At 34.4% G+C, this 22,003-nt stretch overlaps 4 protein-coding genes across 7 annotated transcripts; all 4 read right to left on the bottom strand.

Annotated features, from left to right (window-relative positions):
* Positions 1-519: 519 nt before the first annotated feature.
* On the bottom strand, positions 520-4,050 carry LOC107427481 (uncharacterized). Of its 2 annotated transcripts, none has more exons than XM_016037853.4 (2): positions 3,824-4,050; positions 520-2,600 (listed from the first exon to the last, which is right to left on the bottom strand). In XM_016037853.4, the coding sequence occupies exon 2, from the start codon at positions 2,443-2,445 to the stop codon at positions 694-696; it is 1,752 nt and encodes a 583-aa protein (XP_015893339.3). In that variant the 5' UTR covers positions 2,446-2,600; positions 3,824-4,050; the 3' UTR covers positions 520-693. The 2 variants fall into 2 exon arrangements, with proteins under 2 accessions (XP_015893339.3, XP_048336444.2); XM_048480487.2 differs by having other exon boundaries at positions 520-2,538.
* LOC107427421 (squalene monooxygenase SE1-like) lies at positions 3,903-9,837 on the bottom strand. Of its 3 annotated transcripts, XM_048480489.2 has the most exons (9): positions 9,712-9,837; positions 8,991-9,168; positions 8,648-8,759; positions 8,242-8,416; positions 7,212-7,380; positions 6,794-7,012; positions 6,091-6,366; positions 5,677-5,955; positions 3,903-5,522 (listed from the first exon to the last, which is right to left on the bottom strand). In XM_048480489.2, the coding sequence occupies exons 2-9, from the start codon at positions 9,132-9,134 to the stop codon at positions 5,391-5,393; spliced, it is 1,506 nt and encodes a 501-aa protein (XP_048336446.2). In that variant the 5' UTR covers positions 9,135-9,168; positions 9,712-9,837; the 3' UTR covers positions 3,903-5,390. The 3 variants fall into 3 exon arrangements, with proteins under 3 accessions (XP_048336446.2, XP_048336445.2, XP_015893296.3); XM_048480488.2 differs by lacking the exon at positions 9,712-9,837 and having other exon boundaries at positions 6,178-6,366; positions 8,991-9,318; XM_016037810.4 differs by lacking the exon at positions 9,712-9,837 and having other exon boundaries at positions 8,991-9,314.
* Positions 9,838-11,205: 1,368 nt separating this feature from the next.
* On the bottom strand, positions 11,206-14,584 carry LOC107427466 (squalene monooxygenase SE1-like). Its single transcript, XM_016037836.4, has 8 exons — positions 14,139-14,584; positions 13,730-13,841; positions 13,364-13,538; positions 13,011-13,179; positions 12,578-12,796; positions 12,092-12,367; positions 11,685-11,963; positions 11,206-11,533 (listed from the first exon to the last, which is right to left on the bottom strand). Exons 1-8 carry the CDS (start codon positions 14,370-14,372, stop codon positions 11,429-11,431), a joined length of 1,569 nt encoding a protein of 522 aa, XP_015893322.3. The 5' UTR covers positions 14,373-14,584; the 3' UTR covers positions 11,206-11,428.
* Positions 14,585-17,341: 2,757 nt separating this feature from the next.
* LOC107427482 (squalene monooxygenase SE1) lies at positions 17,342-20,987 on the bottom strand. The gene is made up of 8 exons (XM_016037854.4): positions 20,584-20,987; positions 19,624-19,735; positions 19,329-19,503; positions 19,000-19,168; positions 18,689-18,907; positions 18,295-18,570; positions 17,892-18,170; positions 17,342-17,758 (listed from the first exon to the last, which is right to left on the bottom strand). The coding sequence occupies exons 1-8, from the start codon at positions 20,818-20,820 to the stop codon at positions 17,654-17,656; spliced, it is 1,572 nt and encodes a 523-aa protein (XP_015893340.2). The 5' UTR covers positions 20,821-20,987; the 3' UTR covers positions 17,342-17,653.
* Between the last annotated feature and the right edge of the window lie 1,016 nt (positions 20,988-22,003).

Raw genomic sequence — 22,003 nt, 5'->3', positions numbered from 1 at the left:
TTGTGTATTCATGTGACCGAACAAGTTGGAAAAATGGTGCAAAAATATTTTAGTCGCTCGTTAAACTGCCGTTCAGGGCGAAAATTATTCAATTAGACCTTCAAATAAACTATACCCTACCCGATTTCACCACGCAGTAGGATCCTTTGTTTTTTTCTTTTGGATCATTCGTAATTGTGTTTGCAATCCAACGGAATAATTAAACTCAAATTAGACATGGTAACATATTCTTCAAGTGGTACAAGCATACACTACGGAAAAAAAACAGAGGATCCAGATCATCATGGATTAAAATGGAGCAATTAACTCACCAGTTTTCCATATTTAAAGATGCCCTTAATGTTAAGCGTTTTTGGGACCACGCATCATTTTTTGATGCCCTTAATGACTGATTTCTTGATTTTGACATGGACCAAGACAAATAAGGATTTCTCTCCACAAGACAGATCCCCACAACTGGAGTTCAACAGAAATGAGAAAGTCACCTTTATAGAGAAAAATGAACAGGCGGTCGAGCGATGAACAAATTTGTGCTGACATACTTTTAAGTACATTCCCATTACACATTCACCTAGATTACAGTAGAGAGTTCCTATTTTACATGACCTGACTAAGTATTAGCTACAAAGCAACCGCTATTCTACACTGCAGTAACTAACATTTAGGTGCTTTATAACTTACAAAATTAGACACCTAAAACTGTTCAATACTATTCATACTTTCTGCTTTGCAGGTTGTCTTATAATGTCCAGTTTGGTTACACCTACTACAATGTACCGTATGTTTCTCACGATTAATGTCTTCTACACAAATTCGTTTCTTTTCAGGGCGTCCTGGTGGTCGACGAAACTTGGGAGGCCGGACGAGTGGTGCGTCATCATCTGCAGGAGGTTCATCTGTTTTCCTCCATTCTAGCTTTCCAGGGACAGGATATATCTCTTCAGCATATGTCTCCCGGTAACTGGCAACAGTAAAACACTTCTCTGTGAAGGAATATATATCTTTCCGACATGAGATTAGGGCTGCAACAGCATGAGAACATGGTATTCCATAGAGCTGCCAATCACGGCAGGAACAACAATGAGAACCAATGTTCACAATGTCTGATCGCTCAGCTGAGAGAACCTCAAATTCAACTTCATCAGATCGAAGAACTTGATAAGTAGAAGCACGACTGATTGCTTCCATCATTCGCTTTTCAGCAGATGGGGCAAGCACAGAAAACCAGGAATTACTCTTCAACCGCCGCTCTTCAAACTCAGCCATCAATTTACTATGAATTCTTTCAATCACCTGGATTATAGGCAACTCACGAGCTTCAAGAATCCATCTATTGAACTCTTCAATGTTTGATGATAGATGACCATAACGTGTTCCTTCAAAATATACTAATGCCCAGCGGGAAGGATGAAACTGTTGCAGCCACTTTGCAGCATCAGGCGAAACCTCCTCGATTTCAACCATTTTTTCTTTGAAACCAATACTGGTGGTGGAATATGCAGCTTTACATAGAAGATGGACGAGCCTCGAGTTCTTGAACTCTTTGCCAATGCTTTCACTCAAATGGCGCATACAAAATGCATGAAAAGAATTTGGGAATTTTCTTCTGACTGCATCCACGATGCCCTTTTGTCCATCTGATAAAAATGTTAGCTGTGGGATATTCTCTGAGTTCATTTCTATTGCCTTGTGCAATTCTGATAAGAACCACATCCAGCTCTCATCATTTTCCACATCAACAACACCGAATGCAAGCGGAAATAACCCCCCATCAGCATCAAAAGAAGTTGCCGAGAGTAAGGTACCAAGGTATTTGCTTTTAAGATGGATTCCCCCAAGGCCAATAATGGGCAAGCAACCATTCAGAAAACCATATATTGATGCATAAAATGAAATGAAGAGCCGCTGGAAACGGTTATCTGCACCAGTGGTAAACACATCTGCAATACTTCCAGGGTTGGTTTTCTTTATTTGCTCACAATATGAAGGAAGCAGACAATATCCTTCTTCAGAAGAGCCGTAAATAGCAGCAAGTCCCCGTTCCTTTGCACGCCAAGCTTGCTTATATGGAATGGTGATCCCATATTGTTTCTGAATGTCATGCAATATATCCTTTGGTTTATAGTTGATGTTATCTCGCAAACGCTCCTCTATAAAACTCACAATCCAATCAACAGATGCCTGATGGTGTCCATTGTGAGCATTTCTACCACATGTATGTGTCCCTTCAAGGCTTCTTATTGTAAAGGTTGGGACATTAGGAAGCTTGACAGCACGAATGCGCCATGGACAACCATCTGTGGCACACTTTGCAAAGTAACGAATAAGATCACTTTTTATAATACGAAGCTCAAAATGTTGTGCAATTGCAGCTTCTTTTATTGCATTCCGGAAGGACTTGACATCAGGGAACTCTTGACCAACAACAAATGTGTGGTCGTCCATCCTGCAATTAACACAACTAGACTCACTCCTCTTCAATACATTGATTGGCTTCTCCAATCCTTTGCTTCGCGGTAGCTATCAATAATACCATCTCTGCAGTGTATATAGATATCCAAATACACACTTCTTAATGACCATTCTCATGACAAATAAGTCTGCAAGAAACCAAGAATCACATTCAAATTCAAGCAAAATACAAATGGAAAGAAAGTTATATCTAAAAGGAAGAAAGAATCCTAACTATTATTCTGAAATTTACAATAGAATTCAATATATAGTGACACTCTTTTGACAGTTGAACATGCACATGAGAATTTATACGGCACTTCACACCACATTCTTATTATCAGTGTACAGTTTAGATTCTTATCATCAGTGTGGATAAAGAATTTGCTAACAAAATTATACATTGGGATGAGGAAATCAATGGTTCTCCGCGACAATTAGGCAACACCATGTATTGCCGGTAGTCTAGTGTTACATAAATGAACCAAACATATTAAGGTGGAGTATCATTTTATTTGAGAAGTGAACAAGAAACAGCAGTAAACCTCTATGTTTGGCTCGAGGACTGAAGCAACACTTTTAACCAGGCTTTATCAGAAGTTCATTCTTATAATTTTTTCAAACATAATGTATGTAAGTCATCCTGTTGTGTTCAGCATCAACATCCCCTAATTTATTAATGGCCAAGAAACAAACATCTTTCTAAAGGTTTTAAAGCCTAATACTTAATAGATATCTGTACTACCTTAGCATCTTCAACAGGAAGATTTGCAGAACCTGGTATGTTATCCTTCCCTCTAAACTCTAGCAAATGAAAATTTTAGCAGTTTTCTAAGTTCCAGAATTGCGGCTGTCAACCATACTCTTAAACCAATTATTCTTTAATTAATGAAACGAAGTTTACAGTAACTAGCATTTAAAAAATTATCAACAAACTACTACTAACATATTACACATACCCAGAAAAATGCAGATAATACTACCAGCGTCTTGCTCTACGGTCACATGCAATATTGTTGCTCACTAAATTTCCTAGACTTATTTTCAAATTTCGCTAATTGTTAAAAACAAAAAAAATTAAAAAAAAAAAATTAAAAAAACCAAAATGACAAAAACACCAAATTCAAAAGATGAGTAATTAACAAGTCCACCTAACCAAACAAAACCACCAGCTTGAAAATACAAAATTACACATGTCTAAATCAGAAACCAGGTAAACAAGCCCGACCCATTAATCTAAACCTGAACGCTTCAAAAACAGTGAAAATGGGTAGAAGGCAAAAAAAAAAAAAGTTTGAAGGAATCGACTTAATGGGCAAAAAAAGAAGGCAAAGTGAAAGAAAGAAAATGGGAGAAGTAGAAGAGAGTTTACCAGGACTGAGTAAGTTTCTGACACAACCCTTTTCCAGATCTGTGAACCAATTCTTGAAATTCTTTGATTTATTTATTTATTATTATTATTATTTTTTCGTTTGGTTGGTTTGGATTTTGGTTTCGTCAATGAAATACAAAACCCACCCCCACCAGGTGAGACTCCAGAGGAAGAAGATCCTACCGCCGGGTGACTAGCGAGCGCTAAACTGTACCCTCTCGCATGATATTTTTATCTTTCTTTCTCTCTTTCTCTGTACAAGGGTTTTTATTTATTTGTTTATTTTTTTGGGCAATTAAAAATTGAAACCATTTATTATTATTATTATTATTTTTTAAAATTTTTATTTTTTTATTCAATTCTTTTTTAAAATCCGGCTAGTCTTACCATTTGGATCATTTTCAGTTTCTCACAATTTATTTTTGAGATAAAGAAAAAAACAGATTATAGACTTAAATAATAATATAATAGTAATAATTGATTAAAAAATAAATTAAATATATTTAATTCCTTTTGGCATAACGTATTGATTTCAGTTTATTTATTTATTTTTTTACTGTGTAAATAAAGGACATTAATTAAATTAAGTTAATTCCTTTTAAATAACAAAAACATTCAGAGTTCATTACTTTTAAACATCGAAAGCAAATTATAGTATTTATTAGTTTATTAAAAATACCTCAAGAATGCAACATTAGGGGAAAAAAAAAATGATATGGCATTAAAAAGAGTCATGTATGATATGAGTTTATAGAATTTAATTAATTACTATTACGGTATATTTGGATAAAGATAAAATTAGTGGGAATCTAATTATTTATAAAAATGATAATTTTTTTTGTTTGAATGTTTATTGTAAGGTAGAAAAATATGGGTTCAGGAAATTAGATTCCCACCAATCTAGGAAAATATATAGAAAAGTTGTTACACATATATAAGTATTATTTTGAAAATTCCAGAAAAATTAATTTTGAAATTTTTTTAAAATACACACTCTTAATTTATTATACAATTTTAAAATTAATTATGTATAAATCCAAACTTTCCTATTATTTACCAAATAAACTAAAAGAAAAATTAATTGTGAGGAAACTGAATTCCAGAAAACTAAATCTCAAGAATTATTTTCCCTTTCAACTTTGACACTTCTCAAACATGCCCTTAATGATATATTTGTTTCTTGAAATAAATTAAATTTAGCTGACAAATTCTACTTTGTCATTCTTTTCATGGATGTTTCAAAGTTACTTAAGCAGAAAACTAGAGTTTAAAATACATTCATTTTCTCACTTCTATATATACAGCAAATAAAAATCCATTAAATATTTATATAGTTTTTAACATTTGATACATATATATATATATATATATATTATAAAAACAATATGGCAGCGATATCTTCTCACTTCTATATATACAGAATCTCATTTGCTATATTCTTCTCCTTAACCATTGATGCCCACTTAAACTTTTCCTGTGGAGGATGGACTTTAGTGATGGAAGAACTGGTTTCTTGTGAGAAAAGAAAAGCCTTTGCAAACCCATTTCTTTCATTCATTCTTAATAATTATTTCAGTATCTTGTTCTCTTTTGCTAAATTTACAGGAGTTGTTCTATGGTATGCTGGCACAGTTACAGGGAAGAACATCTGTCTAACTCCTTCAGCTTTGATTATAGGGTATATGATTCCTGATGCACCCTAGGACATGAAGCAAAAAATAAAATAAGAAAAGTCAACTGAGATTAGACTATCTATTAGTATACTGGTTTAACTATTATGGCAATCTAAATCAAAAGAAGATGAACAAAAATCTGTATTGAGGTTTGATTTGAAAGAAAGCAGATACATATACCAAAATCATTCGGGCTCCAATCCACATTCGTTTGGGTGAAGGAAATGGAAGTAACAAGCGCATAACACCATAAGTGACAACAGCAAAGAAATGGAGAAGCAAACACCATGGACAAGGGTTTAGACCAGACAGAATGGAGATTGGTCCACTTGAGAAAATTCCTCCAAGGCTCAGATAGTCGAAACATGCCTGGCGCATTTCCTCCCTTGCTGGATCAGTAGATTTGCCGAAGACCTTGTATAGTGCATCTGACAAGGCGTTTATAGTGGATGCCACAGGCTACAGCCAAAAAAGGTCATGCATCATTTGGCCAAGTCATTATCATTCTTTATGACAAAAAGTAAGTTGTCGATACTAGCCTTGCCATGAATTTTCTTGGCCAAGATAGGAAAGAGCCTTATGATTTTTGCTTACCTTTCGCAGTGTATAGAAGGATTCAAGATATTTGCACAGTGCAGATGCATCATTGAGACTGTGCAGAGGTCTTAGGAGGTTCCTTACCAAGACGACGTCTGATAGAGCGACAGTCATTCCTCCTCCAGTTAAAGCGTTCCGCATATTGAATGCATCCCCAATTAAAAGGGCACCAGCAGTGGGATAAGGAGCAGCAGGCATGCTTCTGTTGGGCATTGATTTTATGTTTCCTTTTTCTATGGAAGCTAAGAAAGCAGTGTACAGTTCTGGGGGAACCTGGAATCAGATAAGGCATAGATCAAACAGTAGTAGTCAACTTTTCTCTTTTGGCTTATATGTTGGACATACTGATCATATGCAGGAAACAAAATGGAATTCAGGGAATACTCATATGCATAGTACAATAATTTATCTGCATATCTAATGCAACAGAAATTATAAAAATAGAGTAAGTTGATTCATATGCCAAACTGTGATTGTGTAGAAGTGCAAACATACTTGCAGTCTTGTTGTCCCAACAATAGAATCTATTGAATAGCCACAACATTAGACAAGAAATAAAAACTAAAACACACACATATACACAAGATTTCTTTTTGACTTGGGTACGTACCATGTCCAAAGCAGTTTAGTTATGACATTGGCTTTAAAAAACAGAACAAGAAAATGGACGTATACATAGAGTCAAGCATACTGTCGATACCTGAGGTGCCACTACTGTCTTCAAATAACGGGCCATTTCACCAGTACTAATGGAAGGAACTCTCTGGCCAGGTACATCAACCAGACAGCGGACTTCGTTGCTACTTATTGGATAAAAGACTAGAGGTAAAGGATCTGCCAAAGCTACATGCCCATGACTTGAGAATGGAAGCTCACAATTCTCAAGAACCAAACCGACATAGCAAGAAGGGAAATCAACCTGCAAAATCATATATAGTCTCATGTTTTTCAAGTTCAAAGGGAGATTAGAAATGACGAATGCTCAAATTGTGATTTTCAATGCATGCCACATGAGACACACAGTACTTCATGAACAAAATAGAATCGCTAAGCGACTTATATGTTTATCAATACAAAATACATCTCTTGTTTCCCCATAGAATTTCCATAATCCTCACCTTAGGAATGCAAAGGGAGCGTTTAAGATTTGAATGGCAACCATCACACACTATGGTGAGGGGAGCATTTGCAGTCTGATCGTTACCAGCTTTTGATTTATACTTCACCCCTTTCACAGTACCCTTTTCTTCAATCAGAGAGCCGACTGTCCCTTCTTCCAACTTCACACTATACAAAAGTTAATAAATTGGACATAAGTAACTGGTTATGAGAAAGATTGCTCTACAATAATTAGCCTGGGGCAGTTTATTACGTATAGCTAAAAAAAGGACCATACCTAAAACTGGGCCAAGCTATAGTTGTTCAAATTGACACTGTAGTAATAAGATCAGTGAAGCCACTGGTTACGAGAAAGATTGCTCTACATGAATAAACTTGAAAATTTTCTAGTATGGTATGAAAGCTTGACGGCTAAGTTCATCTATTTTAAAAGACAGGACTACGTCCGACCAAACCTTCATCCTTTCAAAAGCTTAGCTGGGAATAATATTGAACTAGATACAATTTTATGAGGAGGAGCAGCATTGATTAACAACCTAGTTTGGAAAATAGCTATAATAATCTGTAGTAGTTAAAGATCAAATTACCATATGTCGAACTGAATTGGGAAATCTCTGTTTTATACATGGCATGATCATGAAATTCAACATCATACATGTTTTACCAACTGTTTCTGGAGGAAGTAAGAGCATTGTTGATTGTTTTCCACCAATTATGGAAAAGATTATTGAAATTGAATGAGCTTGGACATCTTCTTATAGTAGTCATAGTAGTTTTTACTAGTTATAAAGATTAAAATTATCATATGGGGAAAGCTGCTGAAGGAAAAAAGAACAACAGAAGATTGGCTAACATGTCTAAAATCAAACTGAGTAAAACATAAATCGAAAAACATCTGTTAATATGCTTTGCAGAGAGAAATTCTTGATTTTACATTTTTCCAGTGGTTACTTCAGGAACATTTATTTCTACTGAGATTGAATATCAAGTTTGAATAATTTTAGAGCTTTTGAGGGTAAGGAAGTATACTTAGGTAGAGATGCAACTTTTTGCCTCAACTTTTGGATGAAAGGCCCATGATGAAACCCTCTCCCAGCCACATCCGGATGGAAGTTTTCCAATGGATATGGAAGCTTGCAGTTTTTCCCATCCATGGAAAGAATATATCCAAACACTTGCTGTGCATCAATTCCATTTACACAATCTTCAAATAAAACCAGGGATAGTACAATATTAGCATATTTTGAATGTTTATTTGAAAGATTGAATGTTTATTTGAAAGATACAAAACCAGGAATAAACATTTCGACTGAACTAAAACCGTACAAATTAATTATGGAAAATATTTTTGCAACCATAGAAAGTTTCAAGGTTCATATATACTAACTAGTAGGAGGTAATGTTCAAAGGATAGGGATAGGTTCCTGGCTATAACCTTGTAAACCCAATTCCAGTAGTTTCAGATAACCCCCAGGTTGTAGATATTCACCAACAATTCTGTCAGGTTCAGTCAAGTCCCTTTCAATTACATGCACTTGCCAACCATCCTGAAAAATATGCAAAGATCATAGTCACAAAATAGTTTCTAGATTGGTTCTCCTCTATTATACTATTCCCAATGTTAATTTCTGAATGAGTTATTAAACACTTTAAGTTCCATTAAAACCCAGAATAGAGAAAGAGCTATGAAATATAGTATATATATATAAGATCACATGGACCTGCAAAATACTACACATTAAGGTTGGTAAATTGAAGTTCATGAAGAAGAACTTGACCTTCCCAAGAGCATAAGCAAGTGCTGAACCAGCAACTCCAGCACCGACGATGATTATGTCAGCAGTTTCAGCCATCTTTGACAACTGGCATTTTCGGTTTTGAGACATTTGTAAAGCTCTGTCAGCCGTTTGGTTATCTGCCATTGAAGGTGTGGTGGGAAGCTCCTCCTTGTTCCTTCTAGAAGTAGAGGAGGTATAAATTAGCCAAACGAAACTCAATATAAAAGCAAAAGCTCCACTCAATAATATATAATGGTAATATTCCATCTGTTACGTAATTGGGAGAAAAACAAATAGCAACGGAAACAAAGAAAGCGAAGAACAAACACACAGTTTACGTGGAAACCCTTGACAGTAAAAACCACGGGCAGAGAGAAGCAAATTCAATATCGAAAGATTTGTACAAGGTGAGCCAAATTTCGAGATATCTTAAAAATCCCAATTACGGCCGATCAAAAATACAGATATATATATAGTACAGAAGAAACCCTAAAATTGAACAGGTCCATACCGCGGGGGCGCTGCCCCCGCACCCCCATCGGGCTCAGTGATGGGCTACGGTCTCGGGCCTCCGCTTCCACCACAGAGCCCCAATTTTTTCTCTAAAATTTAGTTTCACCAAATGGGTCGCACCGCGAGCTTTTCGGGTCGGATCAACAAAAATTCGGATCACAAACTCTAACACCATTTTTCTTACTTTACAAGAAAGCAACAACAGCACCTTATTATTATTATTCTTCTTCTTCTCTGGTAGCAGTAGTAGTGTGTTTCAGTTTGTGTTGCAGATTTTCATTTTGAAAAGTGAAGTTGGTACTCCGTGAACTGTATGGTGCTCATCTTAAATGTAATTCAAGCTCATGTTAGCTAAAATTTGTTCTTATGCTTAATTGTACTGAAATGCATGTGTCAGTTTTCTTTAAAAAAGAGGAAAAAAAAAATCATTTTTTTTTTTTTTTTGGATACAAATGCTAAGTTTTACCATTATTACTCCCTTAGATAGTGCTCAATATTTAAAGTTTTTTATTTTTTCAGTTACAAATTACCTAGGAAACTGTGCCACACCACTGTCATTTTTTGGGCAGGAAACCTGGCTGCCTGGCACAACTCAATTCACACTAATGATTAAGGTGGCAATATATATATATATATATATATATATATATATATATATATATATATTTGTTTTTCTTTACTTTTATATTGAAGATATATTGGATTTTGCTACTAGGCTGAAAACAATTTTTTTTATTTCTTTTTTTATTTTTATGCTTGTGAATATCTACATGTTGGGATGGGATGTATATATATATATACATATTTTTTTTTTGGGTGTAATTCAACTTGAAGTGGTAGATTTTACAATGTAATTATAATATTTTTATTTGTTGACTTCCCTCAACTGGTTAACTTGAGTCAGGGCCCCGTGTCTAAGTTTCACAATTGTTATTGCTGTTTATTTGGAACAACTCAATGTCAATTTCCTAATTTGGAATTGGATATGTAGTAACCCTCTTTCAACTTTCAAGTAAGGGTTTATGGTCCTTCTTTGGCCAATGATTCAAATTCAAATTTATCATCTTCAATATCAAATTAAAAAAAAAAAAAATGGGTAAGGGGTTATACTAGTGTTTTTTGGAATAACTCAAATCAAATTGGTCTTAGAAAGGGTAAGAGGTACATTAAGAGTTGTAACCTGGTTTCCTTCGGTCTTGTGCATGTAATCAGAGAATAATAAAAACCGGAAAAACCTACAGACTGGGTTGGCAACTGGTCAAGGATGTGTTGGAAATGACAATGGGGGCATTAGATGATTAAGATAGGATTGTAAGATTTTGAGCAGGGCATTAAAATATTTTCTAGGTTTTCCAAAACCCAAAACCATGGGTGTGAAACTGGGGGTGGTCTTATTCCCAATTAAAAACTCAAACCATTTCCTGTAATTCTCCTTTCCTATTCAAAATAAAAGATTCTCCATTTTCATTTTTTCATTTTTTTTTTTTAACCCCAATTCCTCAATTTGATGAACATCACGAAAACCTCCTATTAATTCAAAATGATTAGTTAGGACAATTTTATACAAGATAGCTCTTTTTCCTTCACTTATTACTTCATTTAAATAGATAATTATTTATTATGGTTGATTATCGTTCATTAGTGTTAAAAAAAAAAAAAAAAAAAAAAAACAAAAGACCATGAGAAATTAACAGGAAGTAAAGTTCTTTGTAAAGCAGAATGGCCAATAAATATAAAACTTAGATAAACTTGCATATACAATTATATGATTGAATCATTGAAATTGCAAGTTGTTGATAAAACAACATGGAGGCTCTTTTCTCACTTTAATTTTTTTCCATGTTGGATGAGCTCTGCTGATGCAAACTGGTTTCCTGAGTGAAAAATAAAAGCTACTGCTAACCATTTCTTTCTTTCTCATTTTGTCAATTAATAGGAGGAGATCTATGGTATGCTGGCACAGTTACAGGGAAGAACATCTGTCTAACTCCTTCAGCTTTGATTATAGGGAAAATGATTCCTGATGCACCCTAGAAAATGGAAGGAAAAAAAAAAAGTCGTCACGAAATTGAATTATCCATTAGTAGCATTAGGCAATATGTGGGAGACTCAATGTAACTACTATGGCAAACCACGAAAATAAGAATCTGAAATGAGGTTGGAAAGAAAGGATATACACACCAAAATCAACCTCGCTCCAATCCACATGCGTTTAGGTGAAGGAAATGGAAGTAACAAGCTCGTAACGCCATATATAGCCACAGCAAAGAAATGAAGAACCAAGCTCAATGGCCGAGGGTTTAGGCCGGAGAGAATGGAAATTGGTCCACTAGAGAAAATGCCTCCAAGGCTCAGGTAATCAAAACATGCCTTTCGCATTTCCTTCCTTGCTGGATCAGGAGATGCACAGAACACCTTGTATAAGGCACCTGCCAATGTGTTTATTGTAGATGCCACAGGCTACAAAGCAAAGTAATGCAATATTTGGTTAAGTAACTATTCAACAACTTTGTGATGAAATGCAAATTCTATTGGCCTCATTGTGAATCTTGCCACCCAAGAAAGGAGATAATGCATATGCTGCTAACCTTACGAAGGGTATGAAAGGATTCGAGATATTTGCACATTGAAGATGCATCATTGAGGTTGTGTAGAGGTCTCAGGAGATTCCTTATCACAACAACGTCAGATAGAGCAACAGTCATTCCTCCTCCAGTTAAAGGATGCCGCATGTTGAATGCATCCCCCAATAGAACGGCACCGGCAGTGGGATGAGGAGAAGCAGGCATGCTTCTGTTTGGCATAGATTTTATGTTTCCTTTTTCGATGGAAGCTATGAAAGCAGTGTACAGCTCAGGCGGAACCTGGAACATGTAATTTTCTTGATTAGTCCAAATGAAACCAGAAAATTAAGCCAAATTACAATTTGTTCAATTGCAACCTCACTAGCAGTCTTGCTTATTCAAGCAGCAATAGAATCTAAGGGTATCAATGACATGAAACAAAAACAGCATTTTGAGGAGTGCTTGAAAACCACCACAAGAAAAAGGACTATATAAGCAGGGTATGGATACCTGAGGTGCCACTTTTGTTTTCAAATATTGGGCCATTTCACCATTAGAAATGGAAGGTACCTTCTGGCCGGGGACATCAACCAGACAGCGAATTTCAGTGCTACTTATTGGATAAAACAATATGGGTGAAGGATCTGCTAGAACTACATGCCCATGATTTGTGAATGGAAGCTTACAATTCTCAAGAACCAATCCCACAAAGCATGAAGGAATATCAACCTGCAGCATCATAAACCAATTTTATCTCAGCGTACATAAAGGGGGACTAAGACCTACAAATGCTCATATTGAAACCTTCAATGCATGTCTGAGGACAAGTTAATGTGAGAAACATAATACTCCATGAAGAAAACAGGAAATTCATAAAAAGAGTTTTATCTTGACCTATAGAATATAAGTATCTTGTTGTTACAAAATTGCCACAGCATCTCACCTTAGGATTGCAAAGTGAGCGTCTCAAGTTCGAATAACAACCATCACATACTATTGTGAGGGGAGCATTAGCGGTCAGCTCTTGACCAGTTATGGATTTATACTGCACCCCTTTCACAGTACCCTTCTCTTCAATCAGGGAGCTTACAGTTCCTTGTTCCAATCTCACACTAGATAAAAATTACAAGCAACTGATAAATAAATTTGAATAAAAAAGAAAACAGAATATTGGCTAATATGGATAACATCAAACTATATTGTTGTTTCTATAGAAGCATTCTTTTCTACTAGGATATGAATTTACAATACCAAATTGTAATAATTTTCAGAAGTTTTAAGGGCAAGGAAGAATACTTGGGTAGAGATGCAGCTTTTTCCCTTAACCTTTGAATAAAACGGCCATGGTGAAAGCTTCTCCCAGCCACATCAGAATGGAATTTTTCCAGGGGATATGGAAGGTGGGAGTTTTTCCCATCCTTGTAAAGAACATAGCCAAACACTTTCTGTGCATCAATCTCATTGACACAATCTTCAAACAAAACAGGCATATCACAAAAAAATTAGCAGATATGAATGTCTATCTAAATGATTAAAGCAAGAAGGAAACCATTTCAACGAATCTAAAGCCAGACCATTCATAGACAGTTATTTACAACCATAGAAGTTTCAAGGTTCAAAATAATAGTCATTTTGTTGGATATGTCCAAGTTCTTGGCTAACCTTCCAAACCCAAGTCGACTAATTTCAGATATCCCCCTGGTTGTAGCAGTTCACCTACAATTCTGTCAGGTTCAGTCAAGTCCCTTTCAATTACATGCACTTGGCGTCCATCCTGCAATTTGCATATCTCATAGTCACAAACAACATTAAAATTTACATTTTATTGATTGGATCATTGGAGGATTCATCAAATTAGCTTTTCTACTCAAATTTGTTCGTGCAAAATTCTTGTATTTATAACTCCATTAGATTATCCACATGAGTCCCACGTAAACTCCATTTACAAATTACAGTGCTGATGATCTAAATGTGATTGATTTTATTAAGACGTTAACTATAAGATAGCAAGCCATTTTGCATAAGACAAACCTAAACAATTTATTTGAGAGAGAAAGGGAGAGAAAATGACCTTCCCAAGAGCATAAGCCAGCGCAGAACCAGCAACTCCAGCACCAACAATGATGATGTCTGTACTTCCAGCCATCTCAGAATGACATTTTCCACTCTGAGATATCTTCAAACCATTCTCCGTTTGTCTTCCCTTTGAAGCTCTGGTGTCCTTATTATCCCTTGAACTCAATAGCAAAACAAACCCCAACATAAAAGCTATAGCTCCACCCAATATATACTGGTAAATTTCCATCTCCCCCACACAAGAAAGTAGAACAATTGGCAGTGAAAAATGGGTTCAAAGGAGAAGAAAGCAATGGCACTTTTAGCAGCCTCTGAGGTGCAAAAGTTTTCAGTTTTGGTTTTTTCCAAACTGAACTTGGCGCCTTTATATATTACTTTGCATTGCTCAAATAAATATTTGTATATATTTATGACAAAACCTGGGACACTGTGCTCCACCACCTTTGTCATTTACTTTCTATATATATATATATATATATATATATTTGATGGGGTTGTGTTGGAATGTCTTATTTGTGAGGCTAGTCCATAAGTCACATAAGCTTGTAAAATCCATAATTAACCAGTCAATCAATCAATAAATCAAACAATTTAGCTTCATAATTAAATTTGTTTATGAGCCTGCTCCATAGATTGGAAAGGTTTCGTCAGAGAGTGACAGTGAAATGGCTGTCCAAAGAAGACTGGAGTGGTCATTGTGTGGTTGGTAACGACAAGTGGAGGCTAAATGATTAAGTACAAATTATATTAGTTTAAGCAAAAGACAATAAAAAATATTCCCTAGGTTTTCAAAAACCATGGGTGTGAAACAGGGGTGATAAGTAGTTGCGTTATATTGAGAACAAAAAGAAAATAATTTGAAATGAAAATTACATCCTAATCCTACAAGAACAAGTTATTGTATTTATTCCTTATATATATATATATATATATATATAAAGTAAACTAAATATCTACATAAGGGTAGAACAAACAATGGACAGGGTCAAGTCAAAACTTTTGTATGAGGAATACTTTCACTAAAATAATTCCATTTGGTTGACATGGAGGTTTTTCTATACATACACCATAGGGTAGCTCTTCCCAGACTAGTAAATTTCTTGAGGATAGCACTAGAATTTTACAAATTGATTGTAGAGTAGTTTAGTGCTACGGTTACATGGTTCATATGTGAAATTCTAAAGCTTAAAACTCATTTTGAAGTGAAACATATATAGGACCAACCAAACAAAAGGAGGCACCAAGATGGCAAGAATTTGTTACCCTTTTAGGCTTATAGAATGCTTATTGATGGAGAAGTTTATTTCAATAATGTTCAGGGCTATTAACCAAATATATATATATATATATATATATATATATGTATATGGTAAGCTTCCAAGGGAATCTTATGCAACACATATAACGTTTTTCATACATTTCGCAACATGTTGTCGGATGTAGGAAAAAAATTTGCACAATTATACATTCAGCAACATGTTACGGGATGTGGAAAAATATTATACACATTTCATAAAGTAAGCATATAAATTTATTATAGTAAAATTATATATATATATACATATATAATTTAAAAATTGTTTAAGGGATTTAGGAACTTACCAAATAAGACGATGTTATATACTAATATTTAAAAAAAGAGTGAAATAATAATAATCTTTGGAGATTGCTTAAACATGTTCTATTGAACATCTTTTTAGTGAAACTCATTTATTTTTATATTAATTTATATTTTAGAACATCAAAAAATAAAAATAAAAATTATATTAATTTTCCTTAATCCTTGTAGCCGTGGATAAGGATAATTGACAATACATATAAAGACATGAAGAGAATATATCTATATATCATTTCTAAGACATATAAAGACATAAAGATAATATATATATATCATTTCTAATACATATAAAGACATAAAGATAATATATATATATCATTTCAATGTGACTTATAAACAGATGATTTTCAACCTGAGTAGGCTTGAATACATGACTGTATATGAATAGGAATTTCCTGAAAATTGTATTTGCAAATAGACCACAAGAAGGCTTTTATTGCTCATGACTATGTCAACACAATAATATATACAAGAAACTTTTCCAAATAATGTGCTTTTTTATTTCAATAATATATAGTATGAACATTTATGCTATATTCTACAGATGGGTTTGCTAGTGCAGTCATTATAAGCATAAATGAGAACACCTCTGGCGTCTGGGTCTGGCTGCGCTTGTTGTTCCAATGAACGAAGCAGTTAAAACCTCAACAAGTGACAAAGTCTAAATTATATATGCTTATAAAGCCGCCAGAAAGAGAAAATTGTAAGCACGAAACTACAATTTTTCCACTTCAATGTATAAACCTCAATGTTTTTCACAAATCGCAAAAATAAGTTGGCAAAGTCAATATCTTACACCCATATAAAACCACATGGCAAAGTCAATATCTTACACCCATATAAAACTACAACTCTCTTTAAAAGCAAGTCCTTGTCAAAAAAACTGAGTCACTAGTGTTCACCACCACCTTGGTGGATGAATGACACACACATATTGTTCCACTATAATTTTTTCAAACATTTCATACTTTCTTTTATTATTATTATTATTATTATTATTTCCAATATCATATAAGAAAGCAGGGAATTTGGGTTAACAACTTGCATATATGCTCTTACACTCTCGTCTTAAATTCTCTCCGTCTGTCATACAGTGACAAAAATTATCAGGGTTAGAAAATTCATGTTTTATATCCTTAATTATATATTTACTCATAATGGACTTTACAAATTCAACAAAGGGTCTTACACCAGATAGAACTAGGCAATTTAGCAATTGACCATTTTATATTTTCCCCTAAACTCATTTCTGATTGGAAGTCCTTGGCTAGTAAATTTGGGGCTGGTATACTTTTTATTGTCAAGTGTAAGCTCATCTTCCATAACGAGCACTCTTTTATTCAACAAATGTGGAATAAGTGATAAAGAGAGAACATAGAAAGCAGCACAAAAATCAAAGAGAAGTACTATTTCAATCATTATCTGGTACCTTTATACTTATGTCAAATGTGTAATGTAAACTAAGGAAACAAGCTTGCAATAACAAGAAAATCATTTGGTTATAGAATAAAGCATGGCTAGTTCAAAGAATTAGCATGCTTGAAGTGTGCAGTTCATTGTAATATAAAGCACCAAAACAGTGAGACTAATTATGTATATATATATATATATATATTCTCTAATTTGGGGTTCTAAATAGTTCATACAAATTTTGAGGGAAAACATGTTCCCATTTAAGAACAATGATTTTGTAACCCAAAAAAAAAGAAAAAAGAATTAAGAGCATTTTTTTTTTTTTCCCCTGCCTAGCTGCAGCATTGATCCCTGCCTTATTTTCAACTTCTGAAAGGAGGAATTGTGCCATTTGATGCAGATTAGATTTTTTGTAAGCCGTGACAATCAGTTTCTACAACATTTCTTGTTTTTCCCCTGAATTTCTTGTTAACATTTGCTTATTTAAGTGGTGGAGCTCTGTAGTAGGCAGGCACCATTACAGGAAAGAACATCTTTCTAACTCCTTCACCTTTGATTATTGGGAATATAATTCCTGATGCACCCTGAAAAAAAAAAAAATAAATAAAAAATCACCAGATGAATTATAATGAGAAATTGGAAAATTGACTAACATATTTGTGGGAAACTGGAATATAAGGAATAACCGATTTCTGGTCACAGAGAATAGTTACATACCAAGATCAATCTAATGCCAATCCAAATGCGGTAAGGTGAAGGAAATGGAAGCATCAAACGGCCAACGCCATAGACAGCAACTGCAAAGAAATGAACTACCAAATGCAGTGGACGAGGGTTGAGACCGGAGAGTAGAGACACCGGTCCAGAAGTGCAGATTCCTCCGAGGCTCAAGTAATCAAAACACGCTTCGCGCATTTCCTTCCTTGCTGGATCAGGTGATGCACAAAACACCTTGTATAAGGCACCTGCCAATGTGTTTATGGTAGATGCCACTGGCTGCAACAACAGAACCATAAAAAATTAAAAAGAAAAGTGAGATAAGCAGGGGTGTCATATAGATTATGGAGGTTCTCTCTGGACTCAAAACACAAACTATCAACCAAGAACATTTCTCACTCACCTTACGAAGAGTGTAGAAGGATTCAAGATATTTGCACAATGCTGATGCATCATTGAGATCATAAAGGGGTCTGAGAAGATCACGAAGAAGAACAATATCGGAAAGAGCAACAGTCATTCCTCCTCCTGTCAAAGGATGACGCATGTTGAATGCATCCCCCATCAGAAGTGCACCGGGAGTCGGATATGGAGAAGCAGGCATACTTCTGTTTGGCATTGTTCTGATGTTTCCCTTGTCAATGGCGGCTATAAAAGAAGTATACAGCTGAGGGGGGATCTGAAACACATAAAAAAAAGTTTCTTTCGAGTTAGTCTAGTTTGATGGATATATATATATATACATATAATCAGTGAACGAAAAAACAGATGTTTGTTTCAAGCAAATAATCAAGCACCTGAGGAGCCACCACAGTTTTCAAATAATTTGCCATCTCTCCATTACCAACAGAAGGTACTTTTTGTCCAGGCACATCAACCAAACAACGAATCTCGTTGGTACCAATCTGATAGAATAGGATAGGTGAAGGATCTGCCAGAATCACATGTCCATGTTCTTTATGTGGAAGGTCACAGTTCTCCAGTACCAATCCAACAAAACAAGAGGGATTGTCAACCTGCAAAAAATGGTGATAACATTTCAGTTTATCTCAAGTTTCAAAGGAAGACTTTAACACAAGAAGCTGTTAAAATTTTCACATCAGTTTACCTTTGGATTGCATAGAGATCGTCGTAGGTTCGAGAAACAGCCATCACATACTATTGTGAGGGGAGCATAAGTTGTCATTTCTTGACCAGTCTTGGTTTTGTATTGAACTCCCTTAATGGTTCCTTTTTCTTCAATCAGAGATGTGACAGTTCCTTGTTCCAATTTCACACTGAAAAGAGAATTTAAAAGAACACCCATAAGAGTTTGAAGTACAAGAAATAAGAGATATACAAAAAAATAAAAAAAAAATAGCTTCAATTTTGATCCAAGATTATGAAAATTGTATTGGATCATAAAATAGTTTTAGAGGAAAAGTAAAAGAAGAGTACTTTGATAGAGTTGCAGCCTTTTCCCTCATCCTCTGTATGAACCGCCCATTATGGAAGCTTCTTCCAGCTACATCTGAGCTAAATTTCTCCAAAGGGTAAGGGAGTTTAGTATCTCTACCATCTTTGTAAAGAGCATATCCATAAACTCTCTGAGCATCAATCTTCTCCACACAATCTGTGCAAGTAAAAAAATACGTACGTATATCTTTGATTAGTAAATTAGTCTTAACTAAAGCATAGCAACTTCTCAAATGCACATAAAGGAATTTCAATGCTTGGTACTTTAAATGCTTACCCTCTAGACCCAACTCAATCAATTTGAGATAGCCTCCTGGTTGCAGAAGTTCACCAACAATTCTGTCGGGCTCGTTCAAGTCTCTTTCGATCACTTGTACTCGTCGTCCATCCTGCAAATAAGAACAGATTCAAAAGGTTTTAGATCATTTCCAGATACAGCAATGCATTCATTCAATCAGCAGAATTTTTCACAATGATTTTTCAGAGTCTTTTTTCCCAGATCCTCTGTTTTTCAGACTACAATCAAACTAGAAACTAAATAGTTCTGCAACTCAAACTCAAAAAGATCCCAAGAGGCTTAAAATGGCTTTATGCTTACCATCTAATTGATTAATTTCCCATTTGTTAGGAAAAAAGAAATATATATATATATATATATATAAGATGAAAATAGTCATGTGGATGGCATGTAAAAACAATCAAGAAAAAAGATAAAAGAAAAGGAAGGACTTTGAAATTATTACGTATTTATTTTTCTAATTCCAGCAATCTATATGAATCTATCTTTCAGAAAGAGCAAAATCTGGGTTTACCTAATCAGCCCCCCATCTCGTTTTACCAGTTGGAGTAAATAAGATGCAAAAGCCGGGGATTGAAGATTATAACAAGTTTCCTTATGGTTGAGGAAAATGGAGGAAAGAAAATTTTAAAACAAAGAAAGAAAAAGTATGCCTTCAAAGGTACTGATTAATTTACTATTATTGCCTTCCCTATGAGCAATGTCAACAGAATTAACAGCCATATTGAAAGACGAATTTCCTTTTGTATTTTCTCTGCAACCAAACAGTATTTTCTACTAAAAACATTCACCTCCTAAACAAATCTTGAAAAAAGACCAGAGAAGAAAAAGAGAGAAAAGACTTGCCAAGCAAGAAAAAACATATTGAGGATCATAAACACAAACTAAAAAGGATCAAACATCAAAGAAAAATTAAAAAAAAAAAAAAAAATTACAGACCTTGCCAAGAGTGTAAGCAAGAGCTGCACCAGCAACCCCAGCTCCAACAATAATAACATCAGTTTTTCCCTCTATCTCCGGCCGAGATAAAATACCATTCTGAGAAATCTTGACAAACCCATTAGTCTTTACCTCCATTGAAGCTCTGCTCCTCTTCTTTCCAGCAAAACCAAACAAGAAAACAAACCCCAGAAGAGAAGCCAAAAGACCACCCAAGAAATACAGACCAGAATCCATTTTCAAGGTAAAAAATGAAAAACAAAACCAAAAGTTTGCAGCTTTCTGGGTTTTCCTTTTCTGGTGCACAATGAACTCCTTTATTGATAAAATGTATGATTGTCTTTGTTTATGTTTTCTTTTTCGGGTGGTCTGTGTATCAGACCTTACGTGCAGAGTAAAACTTATTGGCTGGGTTTTATAGAGTTGGGCAGAGAGACAGGTCATCAAGAAGTGGGTTTCTTTGTAATTTACTATTTTTTTTTTTTTTTAATTCAATTTTTTTGGGGGGGAGATTATTATAATTTGTTAAAACGTGGAGGGCGCCTACCAATGCAAAAAAACTTGGAACGAAATTATGAATTGATTAATGTACGCAACCTCTTTGTGAAAAGATTGAAGGCTCGTATATATTGACCAAATTATACCATAAAATTAAAGGATGGGGATTAATAATATAGACAAAGTGACAAAAATATGAACGCCTTGTGTGACGATCTCTGGTGTGACTTTGCAACGTTTGGTTTGGTCGTTTGTGTGTTTTGTGTTGGTGACAATTATTATTAGAGATCATTTCATTATACACCGTCTGATATATGATCTAATTACAAAAAGTATTTTGTAGTTTTAGAATAATTATATAAAAAAAAATGCATTCTAAACTAAACTATAAAGTAACTAATAGCAAATATATACCAACAAATAAATTATCTACCATCGAATATTTTCTTTTTTTTATATTATCATTAACTCTAAACAATAAATAGTGAGAAAAAAACAAATTGGTGATGTTTGTGTCAAAGTTAAGAATTAAAAATAAAATTTAGTTACTTTTTCAAAACAATAATTCAGAAAGAAACAAAAAGATAAAAAAAAAAAAAACAATGATTAAGAAACATGACATTGATCTTGAATCCAATCCCTTTTTTTCTCTTTTCTTTTTTTTTGTTGGAATGAATTTGAGATTGATTGAATCTAGGGTTAATTGCATTATAGTAAAAAAAATAAAAATAAAAATAAAAAAATTCAAATTGCCTTTTAACATTCAAATTTAAAATATTGTAATTTAAATACATTAATTTTAATTTATTGCATATTAGTCCAATTGGGTATTTTGATTACCAATGGTTAAATAACCATTTTGACTTTTACCAAAAACAGTTCCTAGACCAATATTATAAAAATATAACGTGGTCCATTTTTT

The sequence above is a fragment of the Ziziphus jujuba genome, chromosome 9, assembly GCF_031755915.1.
Source record: "Ziziphus jujuba cultivar Dongzao chromosome 9, ASM3175591v1".
Classification (NCBI taxonomy): Eukaryota; Viridiplantae; Streptophyta; class Magnoliopsida; order Rosales; family Rhamnaceae; genus Ziziphus; species Ziziphus jujuba.
This window is presented reverse-complemented; position numbering and strand designations above follow the sequence as displayed.